At 47.3% G+C, this 16,895-nt stretch overlaps 7 protein-coding genes across 7 annotated transcripts; 2 read left to right on the top strand and 5 right to left on the bottom strand.

Moving 5' to 3' along the window:
- Positions 1-937: 937 nt before the first annotated feature.
- COCSADRAFT_104236 (polysaccharide lyase family 3 protein) lies at positions 938-1,858 on the top strand (the record flags this gene model as incomplete). The annotated part of the gene is made up of 2 exons (XM_007707842.1): positions 938-1,344; positions 1,396-1,858. The coding sequence occupies 2 exons, from the start codon at positions 938-940 to the stop codon at positions 1,856-1,858; spliced, it is 870 nt and encodes a 289-aa protein (XP_007706032.1).
- Positions 1,859-2,911: 1,053 nt separating this feature from the next.
- COCSADRAFT_185930 (carbohydrate-binding module family 35 protein) lies at positions 2,912-4,636 on the top strand (the record flags this gene model as incomplete). The annotated part of the gene is made up of 4 exons (XM_007707841.1): positions 2,912-3,371; positions 3,421-3,775; positions 3,828-3,999; positions 4,066-4,636. The coding sequence occupies exons 1-4, from the start codon at positions 3,021-3,023 to the stop codon at positions 4,634-4,636; spliced, it is 1,449 nt and encodes a 482-aa protein (XP_007706031.1). The 5' UTR covers positions 2,912-3,020.
- A 47-nt stretch (positions 4,637-4,683) lies between these two features.
- On the bottom strand, positions 4,684-6,203 carry COCSADRAFT_42033 (uncharacterized protein). Its single transcript, XM_007707821.1, has one exon. It carries the CDS (start codon positions 6,081-6,083, stop codon positions 4,899-4,901), a length of 1,185 nt encoding a protein of 394 aa, XP_007706011.1. The 5' UTR covers positions 6,084-6,203; the 3' UTR covers positions 4,684-4,898.
- Positions 6,204-7,112: 909 nt separating this feature from the next.
- On the bottom strand, positions 7,113-9,090 carry COCSADRAFT_185928 (uncharacterized protein). Its single transcript, XM_007707840.1, has 2 exons — positions 8,821-9,090; positions 7,113-8,754 (listed from the first exon to the last, which is right to left on the bottom strand). The coding sequence occupies exons 1-2, from the start codon at positions 9,061-9,063 to the stop codon at positions 7,423-7,425; spliced, it is 1,575 nt and encodes a 524-aa protein (XP_007706030.1). The 5' UTR covers positions 9,064-9,090; the 3' UTR covers positions 7,113-7,422.
- A 433-nt stretch (positions 9,091-9,523) lies between these two features.
- COCSADRAFT_165766 (uncharacterized protein) lies at positions 9,524-9,976 on the bottom strand (the record flags this gene model as incomplete). The annotated part of the gene is made up of 2 exons (XM_007707839.1): positions 9,524-9,588; positions 9,640-9,976. 2 exons carry the CDS (start codon positions 9,974-9,976, stop codon positions 9,524-9,526), a joined length of 402 nt encoding a protein of 133 aa, XP_007706029.1.
- A 213-nt stretch (positions 9,977-10,189) lies between these two features.
- Positions 10,190-11,990, bottom strand: COCSADRAFT_176750 (uncharacterized protein; the record flags this gene model as incomplete). The annotated part of the gene is made up of 6 exons (XM_007707838.1): positions 10,190-10,269; positions 10,325-11,273; positions 11,346-11,410; positions 11,469-11,613; positions 11,674-11,759; positions 11,822-11,990. The coding sequence occupies 6 exons, from the start codon at positions 11,988-11,990 to the stop codon at positions 10,190-10,192; spliced, it is 1,494 nt and encodes a 497-aa protein (XP_007706028.1).
- A 1,241-nt stretch (positions 11,991-13,231) lies between these two features.
- Positions 13,232-16,567, bottom strand: COCSADRAFT_104215 (uncharacterized protein; the record flags this gene model as incomplete). Its single annotated transcript, XM_007707837.1, has 7 exons — positions 13,232-13,768; positions 13,839-14,006; positions 14,073-14,737; positions 14,809-15,061; positions 15,111-15,400; positions 15,512-16,313; positions 16,379-16,567. The coding sequence occupies 7 exons, from the start codon at positions 16,565-16,567 to the stop codon at positions 13,232-13,234; spliced, it is 2,904 nt and encodes a 967-aa protein (XP_007706027.1).
- Between the last annotated feature and the right edge of the window lie 328 nt (positions 16,568-16,895).

Genomic DNA, 16,895 nt, shown 5'->3' with positions numbered 1-16,895 from the left:
CGTAAGCACTTTGCATCGTGGCAAAGGCTATTCGACAATTACGCGGATTGGCATGCAAGAATGTACGTATACAAGGAGACCCCATTCTTAGGCCCGCAGCTATCTGTCTGCGAGCGTGCTAAATGAGATGTGGTCCTCGACGAAATGACGACTCTCCATAAATTGGTGATAGCCATCAAGTCATTTTTCAGTGTAGTGACCCTTCCGGGGACCGTGGTTTTCGTACCTGTCCGCCCGTACTCGGAAACGAGGCCTAAAGGTCTGGCCGAGACGCCAAGTCTATGTTAAATTGAAGCCAAGAAACCCTTTGAGATCCAACGACAAATTTGGAACTGATCTGTGGCGAAGATGATATTTTCTCCTACCGTTTGCAGTCATGGCAAAACCCACTCACTTGAATAACCTTGCCTTACCGCTCGCCCAGAGTGCTTTGTGGAATATTCAAAAACATAATTCGTACTATGCAGGCATCTGATAATTATTCCGTCACTACGTAGTCTTTCTAAGTGTAATATAGACGAGGAAAGTCACTCGACCACACAAGGCCTAGCCCTACCAACTGCCAGCCACTTATCCTACAATAGTAACCATCACACGTTTTTCTTGAACGATCCGCCCATGCAGAAAATGTGCCCCCAGCGGCGTCGTCTTGGCCTTTGGACACTCAAGTCCATCTGCGGTAATTTCGCATACTCCACCACCCGTTTATGTAGGTATCCACATGTGTTCGCAACCCGAGCGCTTATGCATAGAAAATTAGAAATGTATTCATTAAAGACAGCACGCTTCCCACCTCTTCCTATGCCATCGTGTTGCACTGTTTTTATTTCTCACTTCTAATCTTGTGCCTAATCGGGAAACAAATTCCAATCCCTCTAATCCATCGCACCTTTTCCCGAGGTCGGTTTGATTGGCAACTCGCCACTTTTTTTTCAACATGATCTCTCAAGTCGCTCTTTTCTCGCTCGTCGCCAACATGGCCGCTGCGCACATTCTGGACATTCCCACTCGTGTCGGCGATGTCATTGCGTTGCCAGAAGCTAGCGTCATCACAGGTTCCGTCGACTTCGGCAACAAAGAGTTTGACCGTGGCCACAAGTGTGACACGGACGACGACACTGGCAGCCAGAATGCCGTCTTCGTCCTGCAAGACGGTGCCTCCATCTCCAACGTTATCATTGGTACCGATGCGCTCGAGGGCGTCCACTGCTTGGGCTCTTGCACGCTGACCAACGTCTGGTTCCGCGACGTCTGTGAAGATGCCATTTCTGTCCTTGGCACTGGTGACGCTCTCATTGTCGGTGGTGGAGCAACCAATGCTATTGACAAGGTTGTTCAGCACAAGTCAGTTCCCTTTTACCAATGCAGATGGGAAGCCTGCTAACATAATTGTAGCGGCCCTGGAACTGTGACAATCCGCGACTATACCATTGTCAATGCCGGTAAACTCTACCGCTCATGCGGTGACTGCACCAACAACAGCAAGAAGTCTCCCCGAAAAGTCATTGTCGAGAACGTCAAGGCCTTTGGATTGACCTCTGACTTGGTTGGAATCAACCCCAACTTTGGTGACAGTGCGACTATCAGCGGCTCATGTGGACAGACCAAGGAAGTCTGCGTAGACTACCAGGGCGTTGACAAGGGTAACGGCAAGAGCCAGAGGCTCAACACCAAGCAGAGCTGCGATGGTCCCCAAGGCAAGCTCGAGAAACTCCCAGAGTGTGGTGCGGTTGAGGCACCAACTACCACTATCACAGCAAGCAGCACCCCAGTCTACAACGTCACAGTGCCTTTTCCTACCTTGACCGTTTCCACCCTCATCACTAAAACCTCCGTCATTGCCACCCCAACTCAGTAAGACATGTCCGTAACCTTTATATCTTTCGCATAGCTAATAAACCATCAGGGGCAGCGGAAACTACGACGGTAGCTACGGCGATGGCCACGGTAACAGCAACAGTGTCTCGCTATTTGGACGCTGTGGCGGTAAGGGTCACACTGGACCCACTACTTGCCGTTACGGCAGGTGTGTCGCATTCAACCCATGGTTCTCCATGTGTGTCTGAGCTGTATAGAGTGCCGGTGCGACGGACTTTAGACAGTATGATGTGGTTCGGCCTATGCCGGGGTTCGCTCCCTCACGGCTTCTTTTCTTCTGACTATATTTTATTCACTGTACATACATATTTACTTGCCGACCAATCAATTACCATCTACAGCAGGAATGATGCTACTATTATGTTGCTCACTTATGGTGTTGCTTGTCCGCCGTTGAGCGTTGATTTCACGTGATCCCTGTAACTTGATGTTGGTTGCATGCCTGCTAAATGGAGGCATGTGCTTCACAAAGAATAGTTGCCGGTTGGCTGCATGTACGCATACACTATGAACGTTATAGTCAATTTTTTAGTAGCCCATCATAGCATTTGAATGAGAAATGTGAACAAAACAGTCCGATTCGCAGTCTATACTCAAAAACGGTGCAAACTCTTGGCTATGCAGCTGTGCAAGTGAAGGAAGTCATCGGTGGTAAACATGACGTCAATAATTGGCAAGCGAATGCCACCTTCGAGTTACCCCGAGCCACGTTGACTGCCTTTTGCATAGAGGATTGTAGCAACACTATTTGGCCCGTATACCCGAAGAAACGATGACCCGGTTATATACGGAACGATTGCTTGAACTGGTACCATCTGTGGCTCGCCTGGCTATTCTCGCATCCCCTCACTGGGCAAAGGGCTTGTCGTCTTGGTTTTTCCGACACCACAGTCAGCCATACCGAAATGCGGTAATAGCGCAATACTAAAACCTGGAGAAATACGATGATCTCTTACCGGAAGAAGTGCGGAGCCCCACACAACATCTTCCAGGGTTCACGTTGTTGTGGATTCGGGCTATTAACCCCCGTAGTCGCTTGGCTGGGAAATAGTTGTGGACTTTGACCGGCTATTATATGAAGTCCAAGCAAGCCGTTGTACCCAGCAGCGTCCTTATCCAAGTCTCCCTACCATAACCTCACAATGGGGTTCAACAAGCTATTGTGCCGTCTTGTGTTGGTTTCTGCAACTACGTCTGCTAAATGGATTGTTCCCGGAGCTCGATGGAGAGCAACAGATGGCTCACTCGTCAATGCGCACGCAGGCGGTGTGACTGTGGATCCTGATACCGGCAAGTTCTTTCTGTTTGGAGAATACAAAGTTCAAGGCCAAGAAGAAGGTGGTGGTGTGAGCGTCTACAGTTCCGACGATCTTGCAACATGGGAACCCCACGGTTTAGCATTGACCCCAATCGAAGACCATCCCTACATTTCGAAGAAGGACATCATCCAGAGACCAAAAGTTGCATACAGCAAGGCTACCAGCAAGTATCATGTACGACATTGACATATGTTCTCTCGGCGGTTCAACTGATAATTCGTAGATGTGGTGGCATGCCGACAATTCGACGTACGGCGAGTTACTCCAAGGTTTTGCCGTTTCCGACAACATCACCGGACCCTATACTTTCGTCGATGCTACGGCACCTCTTGGAAATTGGTCGCAAGATTTTGGCATGTTTGTAGACCAAAAGGATGGACGTGCATACGCCCTTTACTCCAATGGCGACCGCCGCGAAGGACGCGACGTTTATCTCACATCCTACAATGAGAATATAACTGCTCTTGACGAGGTCATCCACCGTTTCGATAAGTACGATCTGGAGGCTCCCAACATTGTACAGACAGATCAGAGCTACTTTGCGCTCATGTCGCATAAGACGGGGTACCGGCCAAATAGTAAGATGCAAGTCTTTGTCGAAGTGTGCAAAAAAACACTAACTCTACCAAGATGTAGTCGCATTCCGCGCAGACTCTCTTTCTGGTCCCTGGTCGCAGCCATTCATAATTGCGCCATTGAATACACGCACGTACAACTCCCAGTCAGGCTTCAATCTCCGTATCAACGGTACCAAGAAGACAACCTACATCTACATGGGAGACCAATGGGATTCCATCTCGCTGTGGGAATCAAGGCAAGAAACTTGGAAGTTGTAAATACAGAAGGATAGAGTGCTGACAACGAACAGGTACATTTGGCTTCCACTCGAAATCAATGAGGAAGAAAAATCCCTTGAAGTTGTATGGCATGATGTCTACGATCTGAATGTAAAAACTGGGGAAGTCACACCCATCGAAGGCACTACCTACTATAACAAGGATGCAACCACGACTGGAAATGCATGGCACCAGGAAGCCAGATTCGCAAGCGACAAAGTCATTGTCACTGGCATCTATGGCAACGACAGCAAAGTCACCTTCCACAACATTGAAGGCAGCGGCAAACCTCAGTGGGTATCGTTCTACTATCAAAACACAGACGATATGGGCTTTGGTGACCAACCTGGTGGCACTCCCGATCGTATCAATGGAACTTGGCAACTTCGTCGCATTTCCAGCGTCATTGTCAACAACAAGACTGAAGAGCTTCAGACATTGTACCAAAGAGATACCCATAAGGGAATTATTCTGAGCACACCGCTGATGCTTGACTTGGAGAAGGGAAGCCACAACACCATTACCATTGGCGGTCTCTACAACGGCAAAGATTACAAGGGTGCAGATATCGACCGTATTGTAGTCTATCCGCCCGAAGAGTGATTGGGGGCTTTCAAGTACTGACGAGTCATGAATACTGCAAATGTAATGTTTTGATGAAATTCTATCAAAGGTTATGGATGGACAACACAAGTTACTTCTCTCGTTTGTCTTGATCTAATCCCTCAAGCACCGATCTAATTGCCAAACAACAAAATGTTGAAAGCGCTCACTCATTTCTAAAGATCATGGCATCGTCGGTCTACGCACGCAAAACAGGATGACCCGGAACGCCGCCGCATGACCCATCTATGTTCATCGTAATCTATGCCCATCCTATCCGATAAAGATTGTATCCGCTCTCATCGCCCCTTCCAATACCGCTTCTCTTCTCAACGAACTCCTTTTCCACTATGCGGAAAACCGTACCGCTTGTGTTCTTGGGACACTTTTCAGGAACAAAAGCGGACTCGACAGTTTCGGGGATACCTTCAAACTTGCCCGTCTTGCGCACCGTGACCATTAGCCAAAAAGTGCCATCCAGAGTCAGCATATGCGCAGCACAATCGCGTAGCCAAGCAGCATGCTCGGGTGCATAGACGACGTCAGACGCGATGAGGAGATCGGAAGTTGCCTTCAGCCCTTGAGGCGGCTGTGCCCAATCCAGAATTGCAGTCGACACAGGCGGTGATGCATCAGTGCAGCTCGAGGGAAAGTTAGTTTTGATGTTGATTTTGCAATTCTCCAGGACGGCTGGGTGGTAATCAGTCGCTGCTATGTCACCATTGTGAATGTTGATGGTGGGAAGGAGCTTTGCTAGCACTAGACTGACGAGACCAGTCCCCGCTCCCAACTCGGTGATCTTGGGCGCGAGTGCGAGGTCTGATGGATCCAGTCCGAACCGCTTGGGATCGGCGCACATCATGCTACTGAGGACGATGCTAGCACCCCAGGATTGCAGGCCAACAGCAGTGTGGTCCGTACTTGAGAGCGGCGCATCGTTGAGTGTGACTTGGATTGCTTCCCCAGAGGGCATGGAAAAGCTGAAGTCGCGGGTTAGCGCCTCGTCTTCGTCACTGTTGCTGGATTCGAATAAACTCGAAAGAATAAAGGCAGCATCGTCGACGATCCTCTCGCGAGCCTCTTCGTCCATGTTCATTTCCTCCGAACGCGCGAGAAGCGAATTTAGCCATTGCGTGGTGAAAGTGCGTTCGAATGGGTCGGCACGTAGAGCGGTGGTCAGCTCCTCCAGATTCGTCTCTTGGTCGTCTCCGTCCTCGTCCTGAGAAGCATAGCCGGAATCAACAGGAGCTGGTGGCGATGTGATTGATTGCTGATCTCGCTTGGATACCTGTGTGGAAATGACAGTCGGTAAGCGTACGGGACAATACAGGGCTCGCAAATGCTTCAGCGCCGAGGTGACTTGGACTTCTGGCAGGGAAACGAGCAAACGAGCGGGTGGTAAACTGCTTGAAGGCGGCAGACAACTGCCTATGAGACTGCCACTCATTTGACGGCTCTCGCTAAGGAACGAAGGACAAAGAGGGTAACGCGCGCGCAGACGGAAAACAAAAAGGAAAGAATGTGGAGAGGGAAAAGAACCGGAGACGACGCGGGGAAAAAAAAGGGTCTATCGTGGATCAGAAAGCGAACGATAAGGAGGATAACACGATAATACTGGGTTTAGCCTCACGCTCGGACAAATGCCGCTACTTTGGGAAGTTTTCACCGCCTGTCATATTGCACCGGGGGCGTGTGTGTGGATCACGATGCATTATTTTGAGAAGGATTAGAATGAGGAATCCGGCGTGGCATTCCCCCTTGGTCCAGGGATCTACATAGCTTTCGAAACATGTACGCAGTGAATTGTTGGCTCTTTCTCACGATGTGTGCTTGGAGTGAGATAGGATTTCGTGTCAAATGGTAATCGCCACGTGGGTCGCTAAAGATCAGCCTCATCGACGCTACTCCAGACTTCGCTTAGCGCACACAGACCCTTTGGTCCAAACGGCTTGCAGCCATGGGTTTCCCCTACCAATGTACGGTCAACTCCGGCGAATGCCATTTGGATAATGTCGCGGAACGGGAAAAGGTTTCTGAAACATCTTGGTATGCCAGATTGGGAACTTGTCAACAGTCCGTGGATTGCAGCGCTAGTGGCTTGGAAGGCTTATGCTATATAGAACGGCCGAAGTCCCCAGCATCCGACATGAGGACTAGGATCCTATTGCTTACATCCCGGATATACCTGCGATAACTAGATGTCCTTCACGAGTTTAATTCAGGGAGTGATAACAGCATCGCTACAAGACAATGATTGCCCTCCGTTGCCGATCCTATTGTAATTATAAGACATTGGGTTGGAAAGAAGAAGAAATTGGGTGATAGTAATCTTCATTCATCGAATAGGCTCGATCAGCATCTTTGGCAGCAAAAGAAACGGAATCGGTTTACTGATTTTCATTCTCATCGATGTGTATCCGTTGATAGATAATTTGCGGGCAATAATGAACGACAAAGCCACGGTCACAATCGTAATGGCTGATATTGACATACTTCTGAGGTGTTTTTTCAACAGTTGACTTTAGATGGATTATTTTCGTGAAAAAAGTATCACTCATCTTGGATAACAGAAAAGGTATAGCAGCGATACATATGATTAAGGGCTCCGTTGATCTGTAGTGTTAATTCCACTTCGAAATGCGAAATCCAGTGGGATGCTACATGTTTTTCCTAAGCAGGCACCTGCTTCTCATTCCTAGCCCAATATCCTATTGGGCTCGTATCTCGCGCTAGAGAACCCTTCACAATGCCGCATGTCTGCCACACCATAACCCCGATTATATGCCTCACACATCAACACCCTTTCTGCGACGTAAAAGAATCCTGGCTTGCATGTCAGGATACATATCTCCGTCCACAGTAAAATTCTTCGGGCGTGGTGGACATTGTCCTGATGGGAACTTCCAGTCATACAACAGCAGGAGTTGCGAGAGCACTAGTTTGATCTCATTGGCGACAAAAGATCTTCCCGGACAAGCATATTTCCCGTAACCAAACGCCATGTGCTCGGCATCACTCATGGCAAAGGTATACCGCTGGGTATTTTGAAGGTCTTTACGCAACTTTACATAACGATAGGGATCGAAAGTTGCTGGATCCCCACCAGGGACCCGTAACGGGTCGTTAAGGATTGCGTTCTGTGGTACTGCGATGCGGGTACCGGCTGGGAGATGCACTCCATTTGACAGAGTGAGGGCTTTTGGAAGGATACGGTTGAAGGTCATGAGAAAAACGGGACTTTGTCGCTGCGATTCTTTGAGCAGGCTGTCAAAAAGGTGAAGTTCGTCAAGTGCGGCCTTGGTCCAGCTGCTGCCCTGCGACTGAGGCCCTTGAAGGGCGTTGAGAATTTCGGCACGAATCTCAGGGATGAGTTCAGGTCGAGCGCACAAGTCGTAGAGTGCTTGGGCCATTGTCAATGCTGTTGTATGAATCGCCGTCAAACTCAAAATTAGAGTCAGTTGGGCCAGATTTTCAATCTTCCGCTCTTTGGCATTCGCCGCTTCGAGTAACCATTGCAGGACATCTTGGTGAGCTGTTGGCGCATCGATCCTTTCGCGCTCTGCGACCAGTTCTCCAACGATACGCACAGCGTCTTTAACGTTGCGATGAAGCTGTCGATATGTCGGTAGCATCGGAGCAATGACTGGGCGTAGAATCTTTGGAACAAATCGCAAAATGGTCCCCGTGATAAATAGATTCTCTGTATATTGTGCCGTTGTTGAGAGCCAGTCTTCGTCACGACAACGATCCGGACCTATCCACACGCGTGCAACCAGCCGAGAAATTATACGTGGGAAGACAGTCATCAAGTCTAGCTCTATCCAGTCTTCACCATCGCAAGAGGGAAGCTCTTTCTGTAAAGCATATTGCAACTCATCCCGGACGATAGGAACCAAGGTGCTGAGATTTGGTGTCAATTTCGTCTGCAAGACGCGAGTCTGCACGTCGCTTGTCCCAAAGATGTTTCCTTCCGTCCAGTCTCCAGTGAAGTCGTCGAGAAAAGGCTTCACAGAGCGCACAGCATCATTTGTGAGGGCTCGAATCTCATTAAGAAGCTTGTTATCGCCAACGACAACCACGTCTGCTCCCACACGACGGAGCACGAACAAATCTCGATACTTGGCCAGTTTTTAGCGAGTTTCAATAATATATGCCAGTACTGGCCGGCCGGAAAATCCGCTTACCTTTTCGTATCCTTCCTTGATCATCGACCTACTCCCGCGGATGAAACGCAATCGTACAAGCCATTTGGGCTCCCAGAAGGTTCTATGTCCAACAACAGGAAGTCCAAGTTTGGTGCGATTTGTCCTGAGAGCGTATACCAAGTAAATGCATATAGTAGGTACTATAACGAAAGAAAGAAGAGAATGTCCATTTGCCAACGTTGGGGCCGTGATAGCTCGTATGTTGTCTAGTGTATAATTCATAGTTCTCTACTTGTTAGTTAGTAGAGTTGCAAGTAAGAATCTTTGGAAACTCAAATCGCTAAAAAGGTTGGAATAGCACTATCGCGAATAGCACCGTGCGCAAAAAGTGAAGAAAGCTAGGAGAAAGTAGACTAATACCTTCGGAGTCCGTAACTTTATTGCTGGGCTATATTAATCAAGTATCCTGTCGCGAATAGCACCATATTGACTAGCAAAGAAAGTAGAGGGGAACCAGACTAACAGCTTCGGAGTCCGAAGTCTTAGTGCCGGGCTATATTAACCAAGTGTTCTATCGCGAATAGCACCGTGGCCAATGGTACTATAGCGAATAGCACCGGACGCGAGGAAGTAGACTTTTGGCTCAATAAAAATAAAGTTCAGGAAACAGTGCTACATATGGAACGATAAAGACGTTTGAGATATGGACTTATTGCTAATCAAACCCAAAAACATCATTCACTCAGATAGCGCTTTGGTTTGCCTTCTCGTAGTCGGGCTCAGATACCTCCTCATGCCATTTGCAATCTAGATAACATATTAGTACCTTAGATTTATATAACCAAGTGAATAACTAACCACCTAACGAAATTGCTGTATGAACCATAACCGTATTTCCAGTAGCACCATGCCAATGCTTTTCTCCGCCTGGAATATGGACTACATCTCCAACCTGTAATCTTCTAGGCTCCTGACCTTCAGAACATATAAGTCCAGTCCCAGCAATAACCGTTAATATTTGGCCTTTTTCGTGGATATGCCAGTATGATCGAGCGCCGGGTGCGAAGCTGACGTTGCCACATGCGGTACCGTCTTTCGAAAAGAAAATTGGATCAAAGTAAACTGATCCAGTGAACGGCCCGCTTAGCTGTTTCGAAGAGGATTCGGGCAAATGTGACGATCGAATGAGCTGCATAGTGATTTGGTATTGTTTAGAAGATTGGAAATGAGAAGTAACGATTATGTTCGTAGAGAGGATTATCGTTAGTATTTTATTTTCTTCTATCGCATGTGCTAACCATGCCTTTATATAGTCTCTTGTCCCCCATTCTAGTTAGAATAGTTACACAAGGATTATCGGCACTATCGTGCACAGGGCAGAGTCTGGACCTTCACTTGCAACAGTTCGCTACGCGCGGATCATAACAGATTTGGTCTGAACCCAGTCCAGAAGTCCGGCCTCTCCGTTCTCGAGACCCACGCCGCTCTCTATCCCACAGGTTAGCAAGAAATAACTTATTGATGCAAAAAGGGTAAGACCTACGTTTCCATCCTCCATACGTGGTATGGAGGGACCAGGGCCCTTCGTTAACACCTACACAACCCGCTTCGAGCAGATTGGTAAACCGAAAGGCTCTTCCAAGATCTTTCGTCCAGACGTACGCACGAAGCCCATATTCAGTATCATTCGCGAGTCTCAAAATCTCGTCGTCGTCTTCGAAGGGAAGAACCACCAGCACAGGCCCAAATATTTCCTCTCTTAGAATTCGAGCATCTGGAAGAGGATCCACAAATATCGCCGGCCGCAAAAAGCAGCCTGGACCTTGAATAGGCTCTCCACCACGGAGCAGGGTTGCCTCTTTCTTTCCTTGCTCAATATACTGCAATACTCTTTCTCTTTGACGATGATGGAAGAGTGGTGAGCTCCATGTATCGGCCTTTAACGGATCTGAACCTAGGTTGTCGTCATAGCTTTGGACCAACGACTCAATCTTAGGGAGCATCTCCTTGAAGATTGACTTGTGTAAATAAACTCGCGTGCCCAATGTACAACCTTGTCCATTGAGCGCGAGGAACATCCCACAATGTCTCGCGGCCTTGTCGAGATCCGCGTCCGGGAAGACAATAATAGGCGACTTGCCGCTGAGCTGCAGGGTCACATTTTTAAGGTTGGAGCGAGCAGCTGCAATTTGAACCTCACGTCCTACAGCAAGAGAGCCAGTGAAGCTGATCTTGCGAATCTTCATGTGCTCGGCAAGAGCCCTGCCAACGGAGCCGTCTCCCGTGACACAGTTGATGACTCCAGGCGGTATTCCAGCTTCAGTAGCTAGCGATACAGCGAAAAGAGTGGAGAAAGGATTCAGCTCGCTGGCTTTCACCACTACTGCGTTACCGGCTGCTAGGGCTGCTGCAACTTTCATGCAGTAGCACACTAGAGGGCCGTTGAATGGGAGCACGACGGCGCAGATTCCATAAGGCTGTCGAATCATGTACTAGAAGAAATAGCCCATTAGTAAATGGTTTAATTGATGCCCTCAACTCTTGCTGGACGTGCGTGAACTTACTTGTACATGATCCTCTTCCCTTTCCACGACTCTGCTATCGAGAGCAAATGTCAAGCCCGCAAAATCTAGTGACACACTCCAGTCAGCATCAGAAACATAGCTTGCCCTAGAATTTACACCTACAAGTAAGTGCTTCTACAGCATGGTCAATTTCGAACATGCTAAATTTGCGGGTTTTCCCAACAAGTATAGCTTCAAGCCAGAAGATCTGCTCCGCATGCTCTCTAACCAATTTTCCATATCTTAGCAACGCATCTCGACGTTCGGCCTTTCAAAAGATACATTGTTAGTCAACCTCACCTCGCGTACAGAACTGGATTTCCCTTACCTTACTTAAGGACTGCCATTTCTTAAGACCCGTAGCCGCGCTTTCAACTGCATCTTCCACGTCGTCCTTGCCAGCCCATTGGAAATCTTACAAGACCAAATCAGTTCTTGCATAGTATTGGGAATGAGCAATCAATTGTGTCACCCACCTTCGCATATCACCTGATCATTTACAGCCGAGGCATAGGACTGTGTGTTGTTGCTCTTACTTGTCGTCCATCGTCCGTCAATGAAAAGTTTGCTAGGAATAGGGTACCGATTGAGATCGAACGAGATCGATGGTCTCGATGAACTGTTGCCGTGCTGGGGTATAGACATTCTACGGGTGCGATCAAGTTATGCAATACTTACCACAACTAGTGTTTCCTGGCTGTAGTATAAATATCCGCACACATCTTCTATTCGCGGATATTTTCAAGGCTCTGGACTCAGGACAACAATTCGGCCCCATTGTATTCTAGCGATGATCTCGGGACTAGAAGAACCTGCAGGGGTACCCTGCACCGTGATTGTGTCCATGAATCGTAATCTAACCACGCATTGAATCGAGGGTTAGAGTCGGCGGTTCTACGTCACAGCCTAACTGTTTTGTACCCTGTCGGCAATACTTATCAACTGAGTACCTGATCGCGAAGAGCAAAAGCGGCCAGGAGAAAGTAGACTAATAGCTTCGGGGTCCGTAATCGGAGTCCGTAATCTTAGTACTAAGCTATTTAACAAAGTTCCTTGTCGCAAATAGTAAAGAAAGCTGGGAAACGTAGACTAATGGCGTCGGAATCCGTAATCCTAGCGCCATGATAGGCTTGTCGCCCCGCTCGCTTAGTGATTTATTAGGTATAACTAGCTTGAACCTTGATCTTTGTAAGCGCAAATCTACAATGAAACCTCTTAAGAACATAGTAAACCAAGTATTACCATATCTTCTAGCTTATCTAGGCACTCTTAGTTCGCTCCGCAGTCTCGTTCACTGCACCTTCTGGCGCGTTAGGTTTAGATTGTTTACTTCCATATGTTGCATAATCTTGCTACGTACTGAATATTCTGTGGTCTCTACTATTGATATTGGAGATAGTAAATTGTCGATCTAATTTATTATGGGGTTTTGGGATAAGTTCTTGTGAAGACAGCACGCGTTTTTGTAGTAATTTCGACGCGTTGGTGGGAGACTTAGCAGTGTGGCTTACTTATGAAGCATATTTAGTAGGGTTGATAAGTAGATTATCAGAAGAGATTACTGGGGCTAATATAAGAACTAAGAAAGCTTAGTTTAAATGCGCTGTATAATAACTTCTTCGCTACCATACAAGCGCAATTACCGTAACCACACAGGCTATCCAAATAACTTATCTTTTCTGGGCTTTACTTGTAAATTATTCGTCCGATTTTTGCGCTTCAGCACTTTGCCTACATTTCAATCGCTAGATTAGCGCTCATCCTCATTCTGCAGCGATATCAAAGTATATAGAGAGTAAATAATTTATACACAACGGTTGCAGCAGTACTAGTTACCTCAACACTTGCACTCAACAACTTGTCCTACGATAGCTCCGGCTCTCATTTTACGTGGATTGACGCGACCCGATTTTGCTCGACATATCCTTGAGTACATACAACTGGTCATATAAACATGTGACATTTCCAAAGAGCTGCACAATGCGTAGTTTGCTGCGGCTGAAAGCTGCGTTCTGATCATCAGGATATGTGCGAAGCACTTCCTTCTCAAGCAAGCGAAGGCTGTGCTCATAGCAAGATTTCTCGTACTCTGCCATCGTGGTGAGCGCCTGCTTCTTCGCTGCTGGGTCGTTGGTGGCCATGCTGTGAAACTCGGGGAAGTGTACGCAGTTAACGTTAAGTTCGCATGAGTCCCTTGGGATTGAGCCAATATCGTTGTGCATACGACACATAGTGCTCATATGTCGTACCATGGCGGCCGCGAGGTATTTCTCCGTTGGCGTCGCGAACATCTCGATTCCATCCCCCATGGTTTGTGAAACCCAACAGCAAGCCCAAGCGAAAGAGTAGGCACAAGCAACGTGATCAGCAGATGTTGTTCGTACCCAGTGGAAGAATCGCTCTTCTGTTTTGTAGAGGTGGCCCTATCGTCTAGTGAGCTAAAATGCGTTTTTATGGACCAATACCAAGCAGGTCTTCATTTTTACATACCACATCTTCTACTTGGGAGGCAAATGCCGTGTTATCCTTGATTTGTGTTGCGTGTTCAAGTAAGAAATTCCTCAACTCGAACTCTAGATTTTTGCGATCCACGGCACTTGCTTTATAAACACGGTCATGGTGTAGCACGTGTGTAGAAAGACGTAAGAGAGCTTCGCAGATCTAGAAGAGGTCAATTAAATGTTATTCTAGAATGATGATGATAATTCATGGATCAATGGTACAAACCTCGTGATGTTCCAACGGTATATCAGCAATGTTAGGAGGTAAGAAAACTTTCGAAGTCTCTGATTCCTTGCCCAAAGTATTGCTTACAACGTAGTTGATAATGGAGTTTAACGAATCCGGGTTGTCGGAGAACGCTGGCGTAGCAAAAGCTTCGAAAAACTCGTCCGTTTGAAAGCCAAGTAGTGACATGACCATCATATCAAAGAGAAAGTTTGTGGGAACATAGACTTTCAATAGGTTGTTGCAGCCGATCCATGTAAACGGAATAAGGTTCAGATAACTGCCTTTGCTAAAATGGTTGTAATCATCCCGTGCGAAGACATCCAGCTGTCGAGCTCTCAAAAGTGGTATAAAGAGTGAGGACTCTACCAACGAAGCCAGAATATGCCATTCCGGCAAGGAGGAGAAAAGTTTTGTCTGCTTTAGAAGCGATGCATATTGGCCGATCTGTGGAACATCGGAGTTGACGAGCAAAGACTGACCAACACCCTCAAATTTTTCGATTGGCTGTGAGACCCGGTATGCGGCTAGAACGTAGGCTTCCGAGACAAATTTGACAGAGTACTTGGTTTTCGATGTCCAGGAGCTCGATAGTGTGCGTACACCACATATATCCAAGTAAGCAATTCCATGGTCAATAGAGCTCTGCAGTTGAGATTGGAAGTCTGTCGACTTGTTAGAAATGCTCTTCGAAGTCTTGAGAAAATGAATATCCGCTTCATGTATAGAATTGTACCTTTGAAAATCCACAGTTGACGTGTTTCTGCCAGAGTCAAGATAGCAAAAGCAGTATCATCAGCAGAATGTCCCCATGAACCATCAGACCCTTGCTCATGTAATGTACGTATGCATGCCTGGAACAAACATATCGAGACTTTCAATACGAGCTCTTGGTCCGCAGGAGCGAAGGTGTGGTCACCTTCAAGACTACGTAGGAAAGCTACCAATGCTTGCACCATCAACATTGCCGGATAGAAATGGCTTAAATGCTGCGTTTTCGTAAGTATGCAATTTTTGTTGTAAGGATTCATGACTCACCCATTTGTCTCTAGGCAATCCATCAGACTTCCACCAAAACTCTATAATGAAGTCTACCGTCTTGCGGATTTGCGAAGCATAGCTTTGTCTGAAATCATCTTGCAAGAGCGCTAGCAGAACGTGGCAATTCGAGCTCCAGCTTCGGTCGCGCTCACCAGCAAATGTGCAAAAAGCATCTTCTTTCTCGAACAACTTTACCATAGCAGCCGGTGTAAGCCCTTCAAGTTGGCCCAGATGACTCAGAGCAAGGAGACCTTTGGCCGTGTCATCGACGTCAACAGCACGCTGTACTAATTTAGCTCTAAATTCTTCTCATTTACCATGCTCGTGAAGATTAGCGACTTACGGGTGCTGTAAGGGTTAGTTACTTGATCTGTTGCGGAAAGATTGTGGAGTCTCACCAAAACCAATAATTCCACCATCTTCAGCAAAGCCATTTCGAATGACGCTTGCAATATCATTCACAACGGGTCCAAGATCAGAGACTTTGTACCCAGCGTGTAACAGCGTTGCTAAGGTCCAGTTGAATTCGAAGTAGTGAATGGGAAAGGTGCCCGAAACTCCGCCATCGCCATGACCCATGCCCGATTTTATAACATGTCGGAGGTAGGCCTCAGCTTCATTGTCCCAGTTTGTAGAGTTTATCAGATAAGCGGCAGTCGAGGAGGGTGAGGCCATCATAGACCCATTATATAGGTGGTGCGAGACTTTATCGAAGTCAATCCGTCCGACAAAAGCTTCAAGCGAATGGACAGCTGACGATGGACGCGTGCTGTAGAGCATTTCCGGTCGAAAACGGGAGGATTTCTCTTCATACATTCTTGTAAGTGCGTCTTGGCCCTGAAACTTAAACTGCAATCGACTGTCTTCCCCGCGGAGATAGTTGAGTAATGCAGGCACGATCAGTTCTACTCCAATGTGATTCGTGGATACCAAATCATTCCAAGCGTTCAACTGTCTGTCGAGGGCCTGAGTAGCACGAGATATCCGACTGTCGAGGTCGCTACTGGAGTAATCATGAATTTGCAGTGGCTTTGAAGCGTGTTTAAGGATAGCTAGTAAAGCAGCTGCGGTATCTAGAATGCCAGCCGTTTGAGACACAGGATCGGTCCCCCAGCTACCATCACTACTCTGTGTTCGGAGGAGATAATGGAAGCATTCAGGGTATAACCATGTCTCATCTGCACCTGTTGTCTTCTTGACCTACAAGATGCTGTGAGAAGAAGCGTTTGAATTATTGGGATGGAAACGCAGATGTTTTCACATACCATTGAAACCCAAGCGGTGTCGTACACCTGGCAACTTGCAGTCGAAAAACCATACTTAGTGTCGAAAGATGCGAATGCCCGTTCGACTAGCCCTCGAGCCAATGCAGGCGTTACCCGTGCCTGGTTTGAGTGGAAACCATTAGTTGAGGATTCTGCCACAGGCAAACTTTCAGAAAGTGCCTTGGCCATCATGTGTAAAGAGAAAGTATGCCAGAGTGTTTAAGTTCGTTCCTAGTACGGAGTGGCAGATAGTAACACGAAACTTAATTCAAGTTTATGGGCATATGATAAGCATGTGAGTGTATTGATTAAAGATTTCTCACTGCTAGCTCTGCATGCTGCTAGGATTTATATGCTTTATAGGAACGGAGGCGGGCCTTAACATCCGAACCCTATTGCGAGTGAAGCGGTGTGGGAGTTTCTGAATACTTCAAAGTCTCGAGCTAACGCAGAAGAACAAGTGCGACAACAAACTCTTAGCCGAGGTAGTAAAAAGCCCCTTCAACACACGTAACCC

This window comes from Bipolaris sorokiniana, assembly GCF_000338995.1.
Source record: "Bipolaris sorokiniana ND90Pr unplaced genomic scaffold COCSAscaffold_22, whole genome shotgun sequence".
Lineage (NCBI taxonomy): Eukaryota > Fungi > Ascomycota > Dothideomycetes > Pleosporales > Pleosporaceae > Bipolaris > Bipolaris sorokiniana.
The sequence above is the reverse complement of the archived record's forward strand: the minus strand, read 5'-3'. Positions and strand labels throughout refer to the sequence as shown.

Coding starts and splice junctions, on each gene's coding strand:
- COCSADRAFT_42033 (XM_007707821.1), bottom strand. CDS start 6,083: ATGAGTGGCAGTCTCATAGGCAGTTGTCTGCCGCCTTCAAGCAGTTTA.
- COCSADRAFT_185928 (XM_007707840.1), bottom strand. CDS start 9,063: ATGAATTATACACTAGACAACATACGAGCTATCACGGCCCCAACGTTG. Junction 8,755..8,820: donor TCAAGGAAGGATACGAAAAG/GTAAGCGGATTT, acceptor AAACTGGCCAAG/TATCGAGATTTGTTCGTGCT.